At 39.0% G+C, this 19,837-nt stretch overlaps 1 protein-coding gene across 21 annotated transcripts in view; it reads left to right on the plus strand.

Annotated features, from left to right (window-relative positions):
• The window catches only part of Ank3 (ankyrin 3), a 316,318-nt gene that overhangs the window by 158,817 nt on the left and 137,664 nt on the right, over window positions 1–19,837 (plus strand). For 19 of the 21 annotated variants that reach the window (XM_010602930.3, XM_033766574.1, XM_033766575.1 and 16 more), the window contains 7 exons: window positions 2,048–2,146; window positions 4,587–4,685; window positions 6,334–6,432; window positions 9,092–9,289; window positions 11,007–11,105; window positions 11,390–11,488; window positions 17,538–17,735. In XM_010602930.3, coding sequence (XP_010601232.1) covers window positions 2,048–2,146; window positions 4,587–4,685; window positions 6,334–6,432; window positions 9,092–9,289; window positions 11,007–11,105; window positions 11,390–11,488; window positions 17,538–17,735 — 891 coding nt within the window. The remainder of the gene's footprint in view (window positions 1–2,047; window positions 2,147–4,586; window positions 4,686–6,333; window positions 6,433–9,091; window positions 9,290–11,006; window positions 11,106–11,389; window positions 11,489–17,537; window positions 17,736–19,837) is intronic. The other 2 variants (XM_033766581.1, XM_033766583.1) reach the window with 1 other exon arrangement.

A 19,837-nucleotide genomic window follows, 5' to 3' on the forward strand; every position in this document is an offset into this window, starting at 1 on the left:
CCGCCTTGTTTGTGAAGGGATTGTTTTGACAGAGGTAAAAACAGAAGGGGGTAGTTAAATAAAGCGTACTTCTTGTCAGGGCTTTCAAATATCCTTCTTGGAAATCTACAAAATCTTCTGTTTTTTGATATGAACAAAAGTGATGGAGCTAAATTATTAGCTCTTTGGGGTAATACTTTTTGTTATATTTTATTAGTATAAGTTTGCAGTTCATAATAAATGAACTGGCGAGACGATTGTGGCGAGACGATACGTATACAAATGAAAAATTTTAATCCTTTTACTTCCCCTACCTCCCTTCCTCCCTTCTCTGTCTGTCCCTAGATCGCCTCTTGTCTGTGAAGGACTACCTCCCAAGTTCTTGTTAAGTCTTTTATTTATAATTTGACTTTCTCATATAAGGAAAACCATAAGGTCACATTTGTGATTCATTTACTTAAATAAAGCCCAAAAGATGCACAATTGTAAAAAGACTGATGACATCAACCTGATGTTATTATAAGTAAAGTTCTGACTGTGTGGGTTAAATTTTTCTCAAATCTAAAAATACAAAGCAAAATTATCAAAACCCCATTTATCTAGGAATTATTGATCTACAGTGTTCTGTTACCCTTGTAAATTAATGGAATATTGCCTGTTATCGTCCTTTTTTTTTTTTTTTACTAATCAAACTTTGGTCCCGTTTGCAGTCTAAACTACTACATAAAATTATTTCTTCTTTGAGCCCTCAGAATGTGCTATATTTTGCTTTTCTCAGGAAAATAGTGGGTTTTTTGTTGTTGTTGTTGTTTTTGGAAACTATATTGTCCCAACTTAGTAATCTATTTAAATTTAGTTAGAATAAACACCCATAGCTAAGGGGCAAAAACAAACATAAGCCACCCAATTTTAAAGAAAAATTGTGAGTTTACTGGCAATTTTCAGGTAAAGGCTTTCATCTAAACAACCTTTTCAGGCAGGTTTCTGCACCCTGCCAGATATGTGACTGCCATCCCTGCATGGATCCGCAGTACCTCTGGGATTTATGAACCCAGAAATTCACAGGGGCAGGAAAGAATATGGAGAGGGCCCTCCCCAGGCTCCAGACAGCTCCTTTACCATTCTAATTCTAAGAGATCCTAGTCAGGAAACACTCAAGAGCTGTTGACCCTGCCCAGTATGCCAAATGTGTCTGAATTCTGAGAAGAGAGGAAAACAAATTAGCAATCATGACTCATTTTTCCATGCAAGAAAAAAAAAAGTTTTGAAGCAGGGTGTGGGCTCTCGATTTACTGCCACTGTGGAGATTTCACAACATATGGAGGTTGTAGCCAGTCATCCTGGGGTGGACTATGGCCAGAGAAATGGTCTCGGAAGCCTGCTTAGAAGTATCTGCAATGACTTGGACCTGTTTTTATGGTGGACCTTGGTAGTTCATAGTTCTCCATTTGCTGCTGAAGTATATAGCATCGTCTCAGCTTTCAGCCAGGGCGGGTAATTTCTTAAAATGCAGATTGTTTATTAGATTGAATATTAAAACAAATGATCCAAATAATGTTGAAACATTCAAATTTCTGCTTCCTTGGATTAAGCACCTACTTGAATCTGAAAGCCGAGCAAGAAGTGGCAAGATTTTGGAGCCAGTCTTACTATTCTAAATTACAGTCAAGAAGTCAGAATAGGTATTGGTAAAATTTGGCTATAAGGAAGTATGTTTGGGCTCAGCTATTCTACTGTTTTTGAAGTGAGGTGGAAGAAGGATGCTATTTGGAAGAATGAATTCACAACTAAAATAAGGAAGTGCTTTTTTTTTTTTTCCCCCTTAGCTACCAGGAGGTGGCAAAATATTCACTTCCTGTTCACAACTGTGTAGTTTCAGGGGTTCTTGGGAGCAGCTTGACTGCCTCTGCTCCCAGGAATCAATCACTGCTCTGTTTAACTCCTTATGGTTTCTTTTTATTTTGAAGTCTTTATAGCACATCATTTTAGCAGAAATATTTCACAGTACACAATGAAATTGGATTTCAGTGAAATGTACTCAGAAAATAAGTGTATTTCTCCCTTGCAGAATGGCTTTACCCCCCTTCATATTGCCTGCAAAAAGAATCGAATTAAAGTGATGGAACTCCTTCTGAAACACGGTGCATCCATCCAAGCTGTAACTGAGGTGAGCAGAGTGGAATTTCTGGGATTTCAGGGGTGCAGAGTACAGAGCTGGAGTCCCATTGCCTTCTCCAGGGACCTGCTAGTTGTGTTTGTGCGTTGAAGCCACAGACCACATTTAGAACTCTTCACCAAGACGGTGCCAGGCCATAGGAAGAGTGTGGGAGGGTGGGTGCAGATGCATCCCATGTCTAGAAATATAACCAGAAACACAATCAAGGCAACTGGCACCATGGTCGAAAGTGTGACATATGAAATGTAACACAGTGCTTTTCTAATGGGGGGCCAGTTTGGCCTCAAGTGGGTATTTGGCGATATCTAGTTATTAAACTATCATCTCTTGGATAGAGGCCAGGGGATGCTACTAAACATCTCATGAGGTACAGGATGGCCTCCTGCCACAGTTTTCTGCCTCAGAATGTCAAATGTGCCCAAGTTGAGAAACCCTGCATAATACTGCTTGTGTGTTTTCATAAACTAAGGATTGCTCTATCTAACCCTCAAATTAATGAAATGCAGAATTGCTGACATCAGTGAAGGACTAGCTCTATATTTCTTTCCTGTGAACCAGCTCAGAGACATGATCCATCAGAAGCAGGGCTGAGCCTTTGTCACATTGAAGCAAGCCTGGCATCTACCCCTTCAGATTTGTTCCACCCCCACCCCGACCTCCAACCTCCCAGCACCCCAGTCTGTGCAGATCCTAGCCACTGCCATTCCCTAGACTGAACCCTCTTTCTTTCGTGTCCTTATGCGGCAAGCCCTTTGCCAGGCTAATCCTGCAAACTCTTTAGCACCAGATCTGGGCTACCTTCTCTGGGCACACCCCGCCCTCTGGCCTTCTAGGGACGGTCACTTCATCTTGTGCATATTTTATCAAAGCACTTATCCAGCTGTCTTACTCATGACCCACTTGTTCCTCCAGGACCCTAGAAGCTGCAGGCTCCTTGAGGGCAGGTGGAATCTTCTTGGCCTTCAGACAGCCATCATGCTTGGCCAGTGCATGGGATTTTGTGGAAGGCTTGACACTTACATAAAAATTAAAGTATAGTCTTGCAATTGTTGTTTAACCTCAGGTTCTTACCTGTCAATGGAATATATGCCATGATCTGTAACACTTGTAATTTTGAAAGATTAAATGGTTAAAAACACCTAATACGGATTTCCTCTTTGCTCAGACATATGGCTTCACATTAAGTACCCTGTTATTTGTAGTAGAAAATGATACGTTTATTCTCAGTGCATGGGAATCCTTTTGAAAGATCAGAATAAACGGGGAAGAAAGATTTGACTGATATTTGAATTGGTGTTCAGAGATGTCATCAGTCTCCCTGCCAGCCCTGTGCTCTCTGTGAGTTTCAAAAGGCAGCTCAGACCAAACTCTCAGGACTCCCCCTGCTGCTGGAAAAAGGAGACAACTGTAACAAAAGTCTTTTTTCCTCACTTTCCTCAATTTTCACTGTTTAAAGTTAGGGCAGCCAGACTTATTCCACTTCTGTCTTGTTCTCTACTTATTATTTAGGATTCACTTCACATACTTTTGACATTTCTCAATTTCTTTAGAAATTAATTATCCCCTCTCTCCCTTTTAAAAACAAGACAGATAAGCTTTTTTTCTAACCCTATTAAATTTTTTTATCAGGTTATGATGTGCATATTTTAAGCTTAATTAGATTCAGAAAAACTAAAAAAGAATAACTTTACATAAAAAACACAAGTTGCATTCTTTAATAAGAAGACTGATTTGAAATTTTGATTCTCTTTTTTACTTATCCACTCTACCTTTTGGTGAATCGTGTTTCTAAAGTGTATACACATATGTATATAGGATTTGAAGCAAATATAAAAATTAAAGTCTAGTGTTGTGACAGCTAAAATGTTTGCATTGTCTTAAGTTATAATATTCATAATGTTAACAAATTAAATGATTGAAACTCTCAGTGCAGTTTGCTATTTTATTAGAGGGATGGCTTTGTGTAAGGTGCCCTCCTCTTTCTTATGTAATATGTTCAGTTTATTCTCAGTACAGGGGATATTTTGAAAGCCCAGCATTATAATTTGAAATTAAAGTCAATATTTTTACTAATTTATATATAATCACTCTTCATTAATACAAGCACACATACTCATATGAACAATGAAAATATGGTACCAAAGGAAAAAATCCTTATTTCTCTCTCATTTTTTCTTTAGGTCTATATAAGAAGTATGACATAATACTTTCATTACTTGCTTTAGGGAAGTGACTAATGCATTGATACTTTTGCCTAATAGAGTCTGTGACATGTTATAAATATCCTGATACCTTCTAATCTGATTACTAAACTGGGAGGAAGGGATGGATGGATGAATGGATGGATGGAGGTCAAGCAGGCAGGCACATAGACAAACAAACCAACTTAACGACAAGCCAACAAACCAATACCTCCTTCCTTTCTCCTTAGTCGGGCCTTACCCCAATCCATGTTGCTGCCTTCATGGGGCATGTAAATATTGTATCGCAGCTAACGCATCATGGGGCTTCACCGAACACCACCAATGTGGTAAGTATTCACCTGTCAGCCGGCAAAGGTGACTTTTATTTACTTATTTTTTATTATAGGTAAACTAAAACTTAATTTGACTACTTGAAAAGATAGGATTGGAGAACATCTTTTGTTTCCTTTACTTGGAAGGCAAAATCCATTATTGCCTAGTTGGCCACAAATTTTTAGGACTTATGGACTTTGTTCATTAATGTTATAAGTACATTACTATTATACATTATATTTTTTTAATGAAATGTTTATGGTGTGGGGATTTTTCTATAACCAAAGCAATAGAGGGTGCTTCAGGTTAAGAAGGTAGTTCAAATTTATATGAATTGACTTCAAGTAACTTCAAAGTAATCTTTCTTAAGGGTACTTCACGATATTCTACCAAAACCATGGAACTAATTCTGAGTATATACATTATGAAATGACGTTGTTTTCCTACACTAAGCCTTGCTGTGAGGCTCCCTTAAGGGTAACTATCAGTAACTTATCACCCCAGATCCATATGTGGCATTTGACATTTTGTTTTACAGGATTTCAAATTTGACATCATTGTCATATTAGCACTCTGAGACACAAACAGAAGACTTGCTGAATTTGTGCACACTAAAAAAATTAAAATAAACAATATCAGTCAAGAAAAGGATAACCCATGAGGTCTTTCACACTTACCTCAAGAGAAACCTCCCTAGGAGGTCTCAATATCTTCCAGCAGCACCAGTCAACACATCCGTAAGATAGGAACAAATTAGTTTGTAGTTTGAAATACAATCTTTCTTATCACTAATTCCAGAGAATTTTTCCTTCATAAAGGGAACACCCTCAATACCTGTCCAGTAAACTCAATAATAAGTTTCCTAGGAGATGTTTTCCTATGTCCTTCTGTAATAGGAAGATGGCCTACAAAACAAGTTAAAAGGCATCACTTGTGGGAGAAATTTTTATAACTTTTATAGTTCAATGTGTCCAAGTTTTCTACCTTGTGAATACTCTGAATTAAAGTATGGACATATCCAAGCAAAGAAAAGGATCAATTGTGATGAAACTAAGGATTAGGGTGTTAATCTGTTTAGATAAAGCAGAGGACACAAACCATAAATAAGACCCATCTGCTCTCAAGTGTGGTTTTTTTGGTGCCTGTGCAGAGTGTTATTTTTAATTCTGATGTCAGAGTCAACTGGGAAATGTACAGATATCCACAGTGCTATTTCTTTTGGAAACAGAAAGGTGTAGCATGGTAGGGTTGTCATGAGACAAAACAGCAACCTGCAAATTCGAGATAGAACTGATCCCCTCTGGAGCATGTGTGGGGCTCTTAGGTTAAGCTCTTCTTATCTGCCCTGCCTCATTCATTGCTCTCTTCTTGGCCCTTATAAGTGTCACCTTTCTATCCCTACTGAGGCTGTATGAGACATTCCTAGGTGGCACTTTGGATGCTGCTAGTGACAGGGCTCCTTTGGGTGATCCCAAAGTCCTTGCCATCATGGCTCAAGCTTCTGTAAAACTCTTATGTGCTCAATTGCCTATCTGTTCATTAAGGAAGCGCTCAGGGCAAATCTTTATTTTGTAAGAAAAGTTCATCATAAGCTTCATTCCAAATAAAACATGCCCATCTTCTTCAGAGCTAGTTAATTTACTTTGGCTCCTGTTCCCCCAGAGAGGAGAAACAGCCCTGCACATGGCAGCTCGCTCGGGCCAAGCTGAAGTCGTACGGTATCTGGTACAAGACGGAGCTCAGGTAGAAGCTAAAGCTAAGGTGGGTGCAGTGCATGGAAGCAGTTTCTTTTGAGGGAAAAGCTTGGGGTTTTAATAAAACCTTTAAACATGTGTGTGTGTGTGTGTGTGTGTGTGTGTGTGTGTCTCTTTCAAGAACATTTTTTTAAAGAAAGTGAATAACTTCCAAAAACAAGTCTCTACTCAAGTAATAATATTAAAAATCCCTGGTCTCCACATGTATCCGACCAATATTTAACAACATTATGCAGAATAAAAACATGCCCAAAAGTGTCCCTGATAGATTGGAACTGGATTTAGCTGTGCCCAGAATCACCCACGGTTGATGGAGAGAAGCTTCTAGAACAAGCGCCGCTTGAAAGCATAGCTGAGCTCTTTTGGTTGAATTACATGTCATGAAGAAAGGATTTTTTTTTTCCTTGTAAATTGTGAAACCATAATTCCTAATGCTAAGAAGAGAGCTGCTTTCAGGGATGTGCCTTTACATGTAAGAAGAATGTCAGGGTTCAGTTTGGATGCTTCATATCTGCCTGACATTCAGCCTTTAGCAGACACCCTTTAACTTTCCACTCTGGGGGTGGATACCTGGGCTCATTATTAGGATGACAGTTCAGTCAAGAATCATAAAAACTTCAACCATTCATTTTAACCTTCAATGTATAAATGTACGTTTATTCCCATTTATTTGCATAGTTCCTAGTTTTAGGTTAACTGGAGAGAAAATAAAGGTATTGGTAAAGAAATTTGACTATAGAATATTTCTAGACTTTAATAATTTTCTCCATGTATTCAGTTATCTCTCTCGTGTCTAATTTACCTAAAATTGTTTTTAATCAACTGCTATCAAGTCTCTCAAAAGCTTTCATTTTATAATTTCTAGGGAGGAATAAAACCTTGCTTTTCTTTTTTTTTTTTTTTTTTTTTTTTTTGTACCAGGGATCAAACTCTGGTCCTTGAGCTTGTGAGGCAGGCAGCGGCACCACTGAGCTGAATCCCTGGCCCGTGCTTTTCCTTTTATACTCATATTTTACCTATTAACACAATGCTTAATTTTATAGTTGTAGTGACTAATACAAACATAAAATAAACTAGTAATTAGTGCAAAGGTACTAATATGGTAACAAACCATTAGGTCTTTGTAAGCATGAGATCCGTAAGTGGGTACAAAGGTATTGACAAGCCTGAAGTGTGCAGTGTAGCCCATCTAGAAACTGAGGTCAGCAGACTTTCTGTTAAGAGACTGATAGTAAATGTTTTAGGCTTTTCAGGTTCTACTATCTTTGTCATAGTTACTTACTCTGCCATTGTAGTGCAAAAGCAGTACAAAAAATATATAGCAGCTGGGTTTGGCCTCTGCAGTATAATCTGCTGATCCCTGATCTAGATTTGGTTATCCCTCTAAATTGGTTCAATGCAATGACTCAAAGAGGCGATAATCTACTACACATTAAAAGAATCTCATATTCGTGACTATTGTTAATTATATAGCAAGCATCATATCTAGGCAATGGTTGCACCCACAAATGGAAGCCAAAGAAGAATGCTTACGCTTTTATTAAGGAAGCAATACAATATGCGGAATGATTCAGGGCCAACCTCCTCAGGCAGACTGCCTGGGGTTGAATCTTGGTCCACAGTGTAGTAGTTGCATAACATTGGGAGCTTCCTTATCTAGAGTCCTCACATAGAAAATGGAAATCATGATAGCCCCAATTCATAAGATTGTTTTGAATATTAATGAACATAGGTGGAGTGCTTCAAAGCCTAGGAATGGATAGGAAGTGTTCAGTAAATGTTTGGTAGTTATGGAGGGAGCAATAGAGGTAAATGTTTCTCTGGCACCGTTCTTTTTCCTCTTTTCACTATTCCCCTTCTCCCTCGTGGCATCTCCTCTCACTCCGTTCATGCTTCTAACTGGTTACATAGCCCCTCTGGCTTTGACTTTGACCTTCATCTAAAACAGCATCCTGTCTTCTCCTCTATATTTCCTACTTAAAGTATTTACTTAAACCTTATAATGTTTCACTGGAGAGTTTCTATCTGGAGGACCATCAAGGAGCATCTTTGGGAAAATTAGGAAGTGGTGCCCTTTCCGTTTGGGGATACGGATACGTCACTAAGAGCCTCGGACCATTCACTTTAAGGTGGCCCACCATGCGAGGCAGACATGGGCCGGACGCACAGTTCAATAGATCCTCAGCAACCACCAGCCCTCTTGGCTGGAGCGATCTCACTGGTACACCTGCAGAACCCCCCTGCTGTTAAGTATGGGAAGGCGCACCAATAGAATACTTCATTCCGAATGAGAGCACAATAGCTGGTAGGGGTGTGATATTTCTCCCAGGCCTGTGGATTTTACTAGGATTCCTTCTCTTATCTCCTACAGCAGGAGTCAGGAGAGGTTAAAAATTGATACTCTGTGGCAGGTGATAGTGGGGATGTCTTATAAATCGAACTGCCTCTCACAGTTTCATTCTAATTAGTACGTCACTCCACGGGTATTTAAGGGGCTTGGCTCCATATTCCCACATTTCTGAACCTTTAAGAAGATTGCTTTTTGCACTGAATCAGAGAGTTTAATGTGCCTCTGACATCAAGCACCTAATGTTCCCTGAATTTTTCATAATGGCACTCTCTTTTTTCTGAGCTCATCAGCCTTGCGTTTCTACCTTGCCATTTAGGATGACCAAACCCCACTCCACATTTCAGCCCGATTGGGGAAGGCAGATATAGTACAGCAGCTGTTGCAGCAGGGAGCATCTCCAAATGCAGCCACAACATCCGGATATACCCCCCTTCACCTCTCAGCCCGAGAGGGGCATGAGGATGTAGCTGCATTCCTTTTGGATCATGGAGCATCTTTATCTATAACAACAAAGGTATGTAGATGAGTCTTAGAATCATCCTTATAATTCCCTGCTTGGTGACAGGTACAGAAGCTGTGTGGATCCCGAAATGGCCACCAGAGCCCCGGGGTGCAGGAAAATAGTTCTCTGTATTTGGGGGAAGTTATTTTGGCCTTAAGTTTATAAGTACATTATCTTCTCATGAAACTTTAATGAAATCTAGAATCAGAGATATCTTGCAAGTTATTTGATAGACTTAAAGGGCAGTTTGAAAACATATTTACATATTTTCCTGAGGCCCAGTACATAAACCATATCATCAAAGTGGCTGATGCTTGGCTGTTACTGCTGCTGTTGTTGTTGCTGTTGTTGTTGTTGTTGCTGTTGTTGTTGAGACATGGTCTTGCTATGTAGTTCAGAGCAGCCTTCAACTCATGGCCTCAGGTGTGCACCACCATGCTGGGTACTTTTGGTTGTTGTTGATGATGCTTTTATAAAACTTCCAAATTGGGTGTGTTTTTTTCCTTTATTTTTTGCTCTTCTCTCTGTTGTCATTGTTGCTATCTTGTCTGATTGATGGTTTATATTTGTTTTTGTTTTTTTTTAAGATCAACTGATCTCAAAGTATTTGCCTAGCACATGGTTGCTCTACACATGAAAAATGCAAAATTTGGAGCTCATTTTTCTTGTGATGCCACATAAATCTAGCAAGTGTAACAGTGAGATGAATTGGCCTGTGCAGGCCTTAAATAGTCATTAGTGCTGCAGACTCTTATTTGGATGTAGAGAAAAAGGATTAATGTGTAATCAATACAGAAGACAATGGCAAAAACTTTAAAATCTATGAATAAATGATGACTACCTCAAACTTCATCACCTGTGATTCTTTGGACTCTTTAGTAGAGTTAAGATGCTAGTTTCTGAATCTCATTTAATAGGTAAAACAAAACAATTGTTGAAGGGGTTGGGGCTCCCCTGGCCTTCTACCATGTCAGCTGCCCACTCGCTCTGATTTGCTATAATCTCAGTTGTCATAGACATTTATGATTCTTCAAACCCTGATGCAGGCATGGGACCTATTGCTACACACTGACTAGTTAATGCCCAGGTCCTTGTAGGAGTTGGAAGCATGAGAGAACAGCCTCAAACTCTGAGCATCTGGTCCTTGCATGTGTTAGTGCTTAGTTTGTCCATCATGGCAAATGCAAGAGCATTTCTGACTCCTACTTTTCTAAATACTGCAGCAAGCAGTATTGATTATCATCAGTCAGTTGATTATCATCAAGCAGTGTATGTCATGTGTGCATATGGGGAAATGGGGGTTGAAGTAAAAGTATCCAGTGGTATGAATGGAAGATTATGAGCAGTCCAAACTTGCGCTGTATTTTCCCATACCCTTCCATCTGAATCTGAGACCTGCTAGCCTATTCATTCTGCAATGTAAAATCCCCAAGTGTTCCAGGAATAATAGCCAGATCCAGCCCCCTAAATACATCCTGGTAAGATACCTGATTAGTTTTAGAATTAGTGGAATGTTGTGGCCCAGTCAGTGGAGAGAGAAAGATTCTCTCCTTCTAGATATATTCTGCATATCTCTACTAATAAGGGGAGTCCTTAACTGTTCTCTCCTAGTCTCGGTCCTTAAATACACATTTAACTAATCCTCATCAGTAGAACAATTTCTTATTTCTAGAAAAGCATGGCTCTTATGGCATTTCTATTGTTCATTACTTTTTGTTTTTTATTGCAGAAAGGATTTACTCCTCTTCACGTGGCAGCAAAATATGGGAAGCTGGAAGTAGCCAATCTCCTTCTACAGAAAAGCGCATCTCCAGATGCTGCTGGGAAGGTATGAGGTCATCAGCCACCCAGCAACTGGCCACTTGGTCATAACAAAACAAGCACTTGCTAATCTTCCCCAACTACACCCCAAATGATAACTAAACCTTATTTAACTCCCACTAGGAAGAAGAACACTTGGAAAATAGCAGGTGAATGCTTGGTCCAAGTGTTGTGGCGCTGGGATATAAACTCTGCTCTATGTTGTATTTAATCTAATTCCATTTCCTTAATCTAGGCCCTTCATATTAAGACACTTTTGACCCTAGCTGTTGTTTTTGCACATGTTTTCAGAGCGGGCTAACTCCACTGCATGTAGCTGCACACTATGATAATCAGAAAGTGGCCCTTCTGCTTTTGGACCAAGGAGCCTCACCTCACGCAGCCGCAAAGGTACCTCTAGTTCACAGCATGAGGAGACTGATGGGCCATGTCTGTCAGTCTCTGTACATCTCCTTTTGCGTCACCTGCAGTGCCCTTTTCATCCAGATACGATTAAAAGTCACTTCAGTAGAACCACATAGGAAATCTATCCCTTTGACTATTTAACCAGCTAATATTGTAGATGCTCAATAAATATTTACTGGTCAATTGGTTCCTCTTCAAAAATCCAGGATATCCTGGATCCTGGAGAAGAAAAGGAGTCAGAATACTCTTTAACTAGATTAAAAAACATAAGCACAGCCAGAAGGAGTGAGAAAGTTCTAGTTTGTCAAAATTATGAAAGATGTGTTACATTTTCTGGACCATAAAACATTGCCTCTGAGTTGTTTGTGTTTTGTAAAATTGGTTGGGAAGTTTTACATGTGTGTTTTTATTACTAACGGGAAATCTTTATTCTTAGGGCATTTTTGACTAGTTGACAACTTCGATTTTTGAGAAAAAGGACAAAGAGTATAGAGTGCACAGTTGTTTTGTTGCTCTGGTGTTCTGACTTGAGTGCAATGCAGAGTTTAGATAGAGATGGATTCATATAATTTAGTCAATATAGTTTAATACATTCTCCATTGTTAAGCAGGTGGCTATTATCAGAAAGGCTGTAACAATGCAGACTGCAATTTATAATGCTAATTCTTTCTGTATATCCTATTGGTTGAAAGGCCCTTTAGCATTCCTAATGCTTTTTACCTCCTTGTTTCACTTGGCCATTTGCAGGCAGCTTCAATATTCTCCTTTAAAAGTAATATTTAGATCAAGTCAGCTGTACACGCAGGTTAATAAACCTGGCCTCTTGTACCCTACCGTACTTTCAATACTTTAAATGAGAAAGCTCTAGGCATTTTCTCCATTTAAAGAGAATGTTGTCTTTGATAGCTGTTTCTCTTCCAACTCTTTCCTATACCTCTAAATCCTCTCCTGCCCCAGCCTCTCCAGAACTGTATGTACCCAATGAAATGAATTCAAAATCACACTAGTAAATCTCCTTTCATATAAATGTGACTTCCCTCCGTAATTTCAAACCTTGAAAAACATTTGTTCTGTCATGAAAAATGTTTACTAAGCCATGCCTTGATTTAATAAGATTTTATTTTTAAAAGAAAATTTTAAAAGCCAAAAGGTGAAAACAGCTCATATATTTTCAACATGAGTGAATAAAGAAAATGTGTGGCATCTGTATGTTCACACACACACACACACACACACACTCTCTCTCTCTCTCTCTCTCTCTCTCTCAGTCACAGTGGAGTATTATTGAACTGTATAAAGGAAGGAAACTCTGATGAGTGCTACTAATGAGTGGACATTAAAGATATGTCAACAGAAACAAGCCAGTCACAAAAGAACAAACATTGCATCATTCTACTCAGAAGGCACACAGAATAGTCACATTCAGAAACAGAGGCAGAACAGTGGGAAAGGAAGGAGTAGGCAAGAGTTGGGAGTTAGTATTTATGGATGCAGGATTTCAGTTTAGAAAGATGGACAAGTTCCAGAGATGGATTGTGGTGACGGTTAGAGAAGAATACAAATGCACTTAATTCCCCTGTCTTGTACACTTAAAAATGCTTTCGGTGGGAAATTTTGTTGGTGTGTATTTTACATTAACTTTATTTTCCTTTATTTTTTGTTTTGTTTTCGTTATTGTTGTTGTTGGTTTTTTTCAGTGCTGGGATCAAACCCGGGGACATGAGTATGTGAGGCAAGTGCTTCACCAATGAGCCACATCCCTGGCCCTGCCATAATTTTTTTTTTTGCCCCACTGGGGACCAAACTCAGGACTTTGCAGTTAGGAATCAGGCACAGTGCCACTGAGCTAAATCCCTGGCCCTCTACCATAATTTTTATCATGTAATTTAATGGTTGTTTATTTTATTTTACTTTGTTTTCATATTTCTGTGCATTTAGGCTCCTTTTCTCATAAGTAACCTCAACATATTTCTTGGTAGGCAACCAGGAAATACTCAGTAAATATTACTTATCTGGGAATAATAATTTTGGCACAACTGGTACCGAGTGGTTTAGAATTGAAACAAGTTATAAAATAATGCATGCAACAAGGTGAGTTTCACCCATCTTTCTATACACTCAAGTAACTTTTAAACAGGTCAGTAGCCAACTGGTATCTTTTTAGTAAATTTCTAGCTTTATGTTTATCAAAAAAGATGTAATATTCATGGTTTCATATCTGCAAAACATCTTTGACAAAGAGCTAAAGAGCGTTACTTTAAATAACTCCTTATAGCACCCCATTAGCCTTAGGCATATATTTTACAGCCAATCTAACGCAGGCTTTTCTAATAGGTCATTGATTCCCTTTCCCATAGCACAATTGCGTACTTAATGCCATCTCTAGCAAATGTCCAGTCATCCCCATCTTCTAGGGCAGCGGACTTTTTCTAGATTTTGATCCTGAGCAAAGTCAGTTATATCATTTAGGGATGGCCTTATTGGATAGGAAAAACAAAAATCCTTGCTTAAATCATTTAAACTAATAAGGCTCCATTTTTCTTATGTCATAAATAGGGAATAGGCCAAGCAATTGTTGGTGTTGGTTCAGTCTTTCCAACATGTTGAAGCAAGTTCACTGTTTTTTGGTTTTTCTTTGTTTTGCTTTTGTGCTGATCTTTCCCTCCAGAAATAGCTGGAGCTCTGACTGTGCTGCTAGGTCCCCTTTCAAGTAGCAGGCAGAAGGAAAGTCAGCATAAGAGGGCTTTCCCAGAATCCCCACCCACGACTTCTCCTTGCATCTCATTGGTCACTTCCACCTGCAAAGGCAGCTGGGAAATGTAGTTTTTCAGCTACGCATGTTGCTAGTGGTTCTTTCACAACAAAAGCAAGGAGAAAGAGTGCTTCCAGTGTGGGGAGTCCTCCTTCTTTGCTTGGCAGAGGCTCAGGCATTCCAGAATTCTGACAGTGCTGAGACATGAGGAAAAGAGCCCCAACAGGGCATGATTACTATGTGGGTGTGACAACAGCTAATTCAGTACTTTAACATTAACTCTTCTTTAGATCTTATCTCTTATGCTTTTTTCCTTGACGTATGTGATGCCTTCTTACCATTTTTCTTTTTTTAAATTGCCAATATATTTATTTACAGTGTCCTAGAAACATTATATGATTTTAGATAAGTAGGGCACCCAAGGTGGGGGGGCTGGTATAATCCATTTTAGCCATATGTATTTCCTGAGGCAAGTCACTGCTAGAAAGAGGGTTGGCCAAAACCAAGTATAATCTGAACACTAATTATGGAAAAGATAGCGAACCTTTGCATATTATTTGTCTGATTTCTCCTTCCTAAAATGTACATGTTGATAAATATGGCTGTGTTTTTTAAACTTATTGGGGGAAAATACAAAGTGTGATATAAATATTGAGCATCATTTTTGATAATTTAAAACCATTTTTGCTCTGACTTTCACGGTGAGATGCAGAAGCATCTTTGGCAAGCATTTTTTCTTCCACATCAAAGAGGTAAAATAGAGATTAAGATTATTCTATAGTTGAATCTCTCCCTATTTTATTTTTCTAGTTAATGCATCTGTTTAGTGTGGCAAGTGAGAATCATTTTACTTCCCACAAAATAGGAAAAGCTTATTAGGGGGGAAAAAAAACTTTGTAGGTTTCAAGATAAACTATTTATAACTTTAAAGTATTTAAATTTTTCCAAGATTAACTTTCCATTCTAAAAGAATACCATGAAGGAGCCAGGAATTTAGCTTAGTGGCGCCACCACCTGCCTTGCAAGCCCAAGGTCCTGAATTTTATCCCCAGTGCTAAAACAGACAAACAAACAAATAAATAAATAAATCATGAGTCATTTTTCCATTAGTTTATACTTTTTATCTCACATAAGGAGCTCAGGACAAATCCCTAAACAATAGTAAGTAATTTGTCTGAAATTGACATGCATTGCAAGGATACCACAGCTTCTCTTGACAAGTGTTTTTAAGAGCTAAGATTTGGGGGTGGAATTAGAAGTAATCAAGAAGATTGTCATGTCTGAGAGGATACCAAACTGCCTTTGCCTTGGATAGGAATTGACTTGCTTGAAAGTTATGTCAGTAAAAGCAAAAAGAGATAAGATGCATGATAAGAAGCTAAAATGTGACTTTACCTTGCCTTTGCTGTCCTAATTAGTTAGCTTTAGACATGCTGACTAACCCTGTTTCCTATTTCAGTGCTGCTGTGTGAATATGCTCTTTTACAGGACTGGTTGGGGTGGTGAACTAGTACCCCCTGTCATTCACCGTAAGGCTGGGCTCAGTCCAAAGCTCTGCTTTGGGATCCAAAGGCGTTGGTCTCTAAAGGGTGTGTCTGAACCTTTGGTCAAAGGCCCAAATGCTTTCCAGGGCAGCTGGGATTTCCAGATGGCAAGAGGTCAAAACTAAAAATAGGGATACAAAATCATCTTCTACTCTGGCTCATCCAGTTTGTCAGAGGCTGGCTTCAGAAAAATATAGGGGTGACATTTCCACTTTCCATCTTCACTACTTGCACTTTCCATTTCTGTTTTATATAGTAAGGCTCATGTCCATATACAAATGTTGTCTTGCATTTCCCTTAAATGACTGAGCCAGGGCAAAGTTCTTCAGAGCTTTCTTAGGTCAGGGGACTATGATGGCTTCTGAGGCACAGCTAATTAGCAATTCATCAAAGGAATTTTGTTTGTCTTCTAAGCACCAGTGGTTGGCTAAGAGAGGGAATGTTCTGAAAGCTTTAGTATACTTGATTCAAATTCTGAAAATTTCTTCATTTCATCAATATGTGTTGATTGTTTTGAGGCACTAGAGAGAGATAAAAACATGACTCTGTGTACCCTGAATGCATTTATATTTTAGTAGCAGGAGACAGATAAGAGTGTCAATAAATGTCCCCAGTACCTCCGATTAGAGTCTGCAGGTTGGGAGCTGGGTATTGGGGCCTGGGAGGTTGGGAAAGGTAGAAGACCAAGGAGGGTGTGGCCATGGAGCTGAATTTTGAAGTTCCATGCTGGCCTCCTGGGTGTGTTAGAGAAAAGCGTTGTTGGCAGAGTCAGGCAAGGCAGAAAGATGACTCTGTGTCCCATCTAGGGATGTGCGGATGACTAGCCTGGTTGAAGCAGAGCTCAGAAGCTCAATTTCAGTGGAAGAGGAAGTCACATGAGCAAATGGGCAGACTGTAGCATCTTGATTAGCGTGAAAATGAAAGCTGGCAACTTGTCGGCAGTACACGGTGTCTTAGTCCTTTTTCTGCTATCTAACAGGGTCCCTGAGGTCTCCGTTAAGAACAGAGATTTATCTCTCACCGTTCTGGAGGCTGGGGAGGCCACAGCTGAAGCACTGACATCTAACAAAGACCTTCTCGTACTGTCACGTCAGGCAGGAGATGGAAGGTCACGGGGACGTGAGAGGAAGAAGGGGACAGACTCATCCCTTTATCAAAAGCTCACTTGCAGGATAACTAATCCAGGCCTAAGATAACAGCATTAACTCTTTCATAAAGGCAGAGTCCCAGGGACCTAATCCCCTCTTACAGATCCCTCCGCTCAGGGCAGTTACATAGGGGATGAAGTTCCTAACACAGGAACTCTAGGGACGTGTTCAAACCACAGCAGTTGGCTATCGAAGGGACTGCTAAAATGGCTCTGAACACGCCTCAGTGGTACCATACTGTATGTTTCCTGGGAGGGGTTTGTCCTAGCCTGAATTGTAATGAAACATGCCATTATTGAGCACCTACTAATGTGACTACTTGCAGAAAGAAAATGTATATTCTTTTTGGAAAACTGGTTGTACACTGACTCTATTATATTAAACTGTATCTTAAATTGTTTCCAAACCTAGAAATGCAGGGGGGCACTATATTAATGAAACCACTTGATTTAACAGTGTTTTTTTGTTTAGTCGTGATTTTTCTAGTAGTCAAAGAGAACCACTAGAAAGAGAAGTATATTATCTGAAAATGCACTGCATATATTTTTATCTTGTTATTGGGTCTGTGACCAAGTGATTTGTGCTGACAGAATGGTTATACACCACTGCACATTGCCGCCAAAAAGAACCAGATGGACATAGCAACAACTCTGTTGGAATATGGTGCTGATGCCAACGCAGTTACCCGGCAAGGAATTGCTTCCGTCCATCTAGCAGCTCAGGAAGGGCACGTTGACATGGTGTCGCTGCTCCTCAGCAGAAATGCAAATGTGAACCTGAGCAATAAGGTAACTTTTTTCCTACTCTACAGAAAACCCACCACCACGAAACTTCACCCTTCAGAAAAGTCACTAAAGCATAGTAAAAAATTCTGGATCACATAGACTTCATAAAGTGCAATATTGCACAGAGATGTTCACTAAAGTCTTATTTATCGTAGCAAAAATGTGGAAACAATTGAAATAATAACAGAGCAGCAACAGTTGAAAGAAGTATATACAAGTTATGATTGAAACATATGGTGAATTATTACGTTTCAAAAAACAGGCTTATGGTAAATGACTCCATTTTAAAATATATTAAAATAGAAGACACATTGTCATTAATCTTCAAAACACTCCTCCTCATTTTGAATGCATCTATCCCATTGTTCTCGCCACTGTCTGAAGCAGTTCTGGAAGCCCTTTTTCGTGAGTGTCTTTACTCGCACTGTGATGGCTCTCCGAATTGATTCAAAACATTTATTTTCCATGGTCATTTTGACTTTGTGGAAGACACAGAAATCATACAGTGCCAGATTCAGGTAGCAAGATGGGGGAGGCCACACTGTAATGTTTTTATGAACCTGTCTTTCTGTTGGATGGCACCCAGCAGCAGCATTCACCATGTTTTTTTTTTTAAATCACATCTCACATAGACACAAAAGACAGTTTCCAGTACTGCTTCAGAAAGTGACCAGAATGATGGATGACAGGGTAAGTGTTTATGAAGTGTGTATGTGTGATAGGGTATTTTGAGTGGGATTAATGGTACTGAGTCTTTACTGCAGTACATTTTTAAAATTTAAGCATTCATTATATATTTTAATCACATCTCTGCATTTATAGAGCCATAAAACTGAAGTCCTCAAAGTTTTTGTTGTTATGTGAAGCTTTGTTCTCCTATTAATTTCACAAGTAACATTGTTACTTCGTCAGAACTTAGCAACAAGGAGTTACCAATTGCAGCCTATTGCTTTATTCTACAAATCCTTTGGGGGATTTGTCTGTCCCAGTTTCAAGAGAAATTTGAAACACACTGGCCTCAGAGAGTTCATTTTAGTAGTAGAAATTTAGAGTAGCTGTTTTAGTGACTAGATAGGAAAAGCTGTTGATTTACAGGTGTAATCTCAAATTTTCCAAGCTCTGCTGACCTCATTTGATATCACTATTCTTAGTGAAGAAGCATGAACATTTGGTCAAAGTATCTGCAACTGTATCTCCCAAGAGACCAGGAATATGCTAATACATTACTACCTCCCGTTGCGTATATTAAATAATTTAGGTTTGCTGGAATGCTTAAAACCTCTCTTCTATTTTGCTCCCTGTTTGTGTGTATGTATTTATATGTGTGTGCGTGTGTTTCTCATACAAGAGAAACCATGTGATATTTAAGTTTGTGTGTCTGACTTATTTCACTTAACATTGTGTTCATTTTAAAGATACTAAAACTGAAGAAATGATTTCTCTGGTAATTTATCTACTGGGAGGGCATCTATAGAATGTGTTAAATTATAACCTCAAAAAAAATTCAGATTAGCACAGATGTAAATATCACATGGTTTCTCTTGTATGAGGAACACATGCACACATACAAATAGATACACAAATAAAGAAGAAAATAAATGAGAGATAAGTAGGAAATAGGGAGAAGTTCAAATATTTTCCCAATTTACCTATTCCATTGTTTCAAAAATGTTTTAGAATATATGCTAATATGTTTCACTTATACTACTAATTCATCTTAGTTCATTGAAAAGTAAGTTTTGTGTTATGTGTTTGTTTCTTCTCTATAAGAATCTTTGGGTCTAAGTCTTGTACTCTGAATACTTTGACTATAAAGATAACACTGTGTATTGCCGGGGATTTAGCTCAGCGGTTCAGTGGCCTGCCTTGCAAGTGCAAGGACCTGAGTTCAATCTTCACTTATACTACTAATTCATCTTAGTTCATTGAAAAGTAAGTTTTGTGTTATGTGTTTGTTTCTTCTCTATAAGAATCTTTGGGTCTAAGTCTTGTACTCTGAATACTTTGACTATAAAGATAACACTGTGTATTGCCGGGGATTTAGCTCAGCGGTTCAGTGGCCTGCCTTGCAAGTGCAAGGACCTGAGTTCAATCCCCGGTACCAA

This window comes from Fukomys damarensis, unplaced genomic scaffold (assembly GCF_012274545.1).
Source record: "Fukomys damarensis isolate Sample0158 unplaced genomic scaffold, DMR_v1.0_HiC HiC_scaffold_20, whole genome shotgun sequence".
Classification (NCBI taxonomy): Eukaryota; Metazoa; Chordata; class Mammalia; order Rodentia; family Bathyergidae; genus Fukomys; species Fukomys damarensis.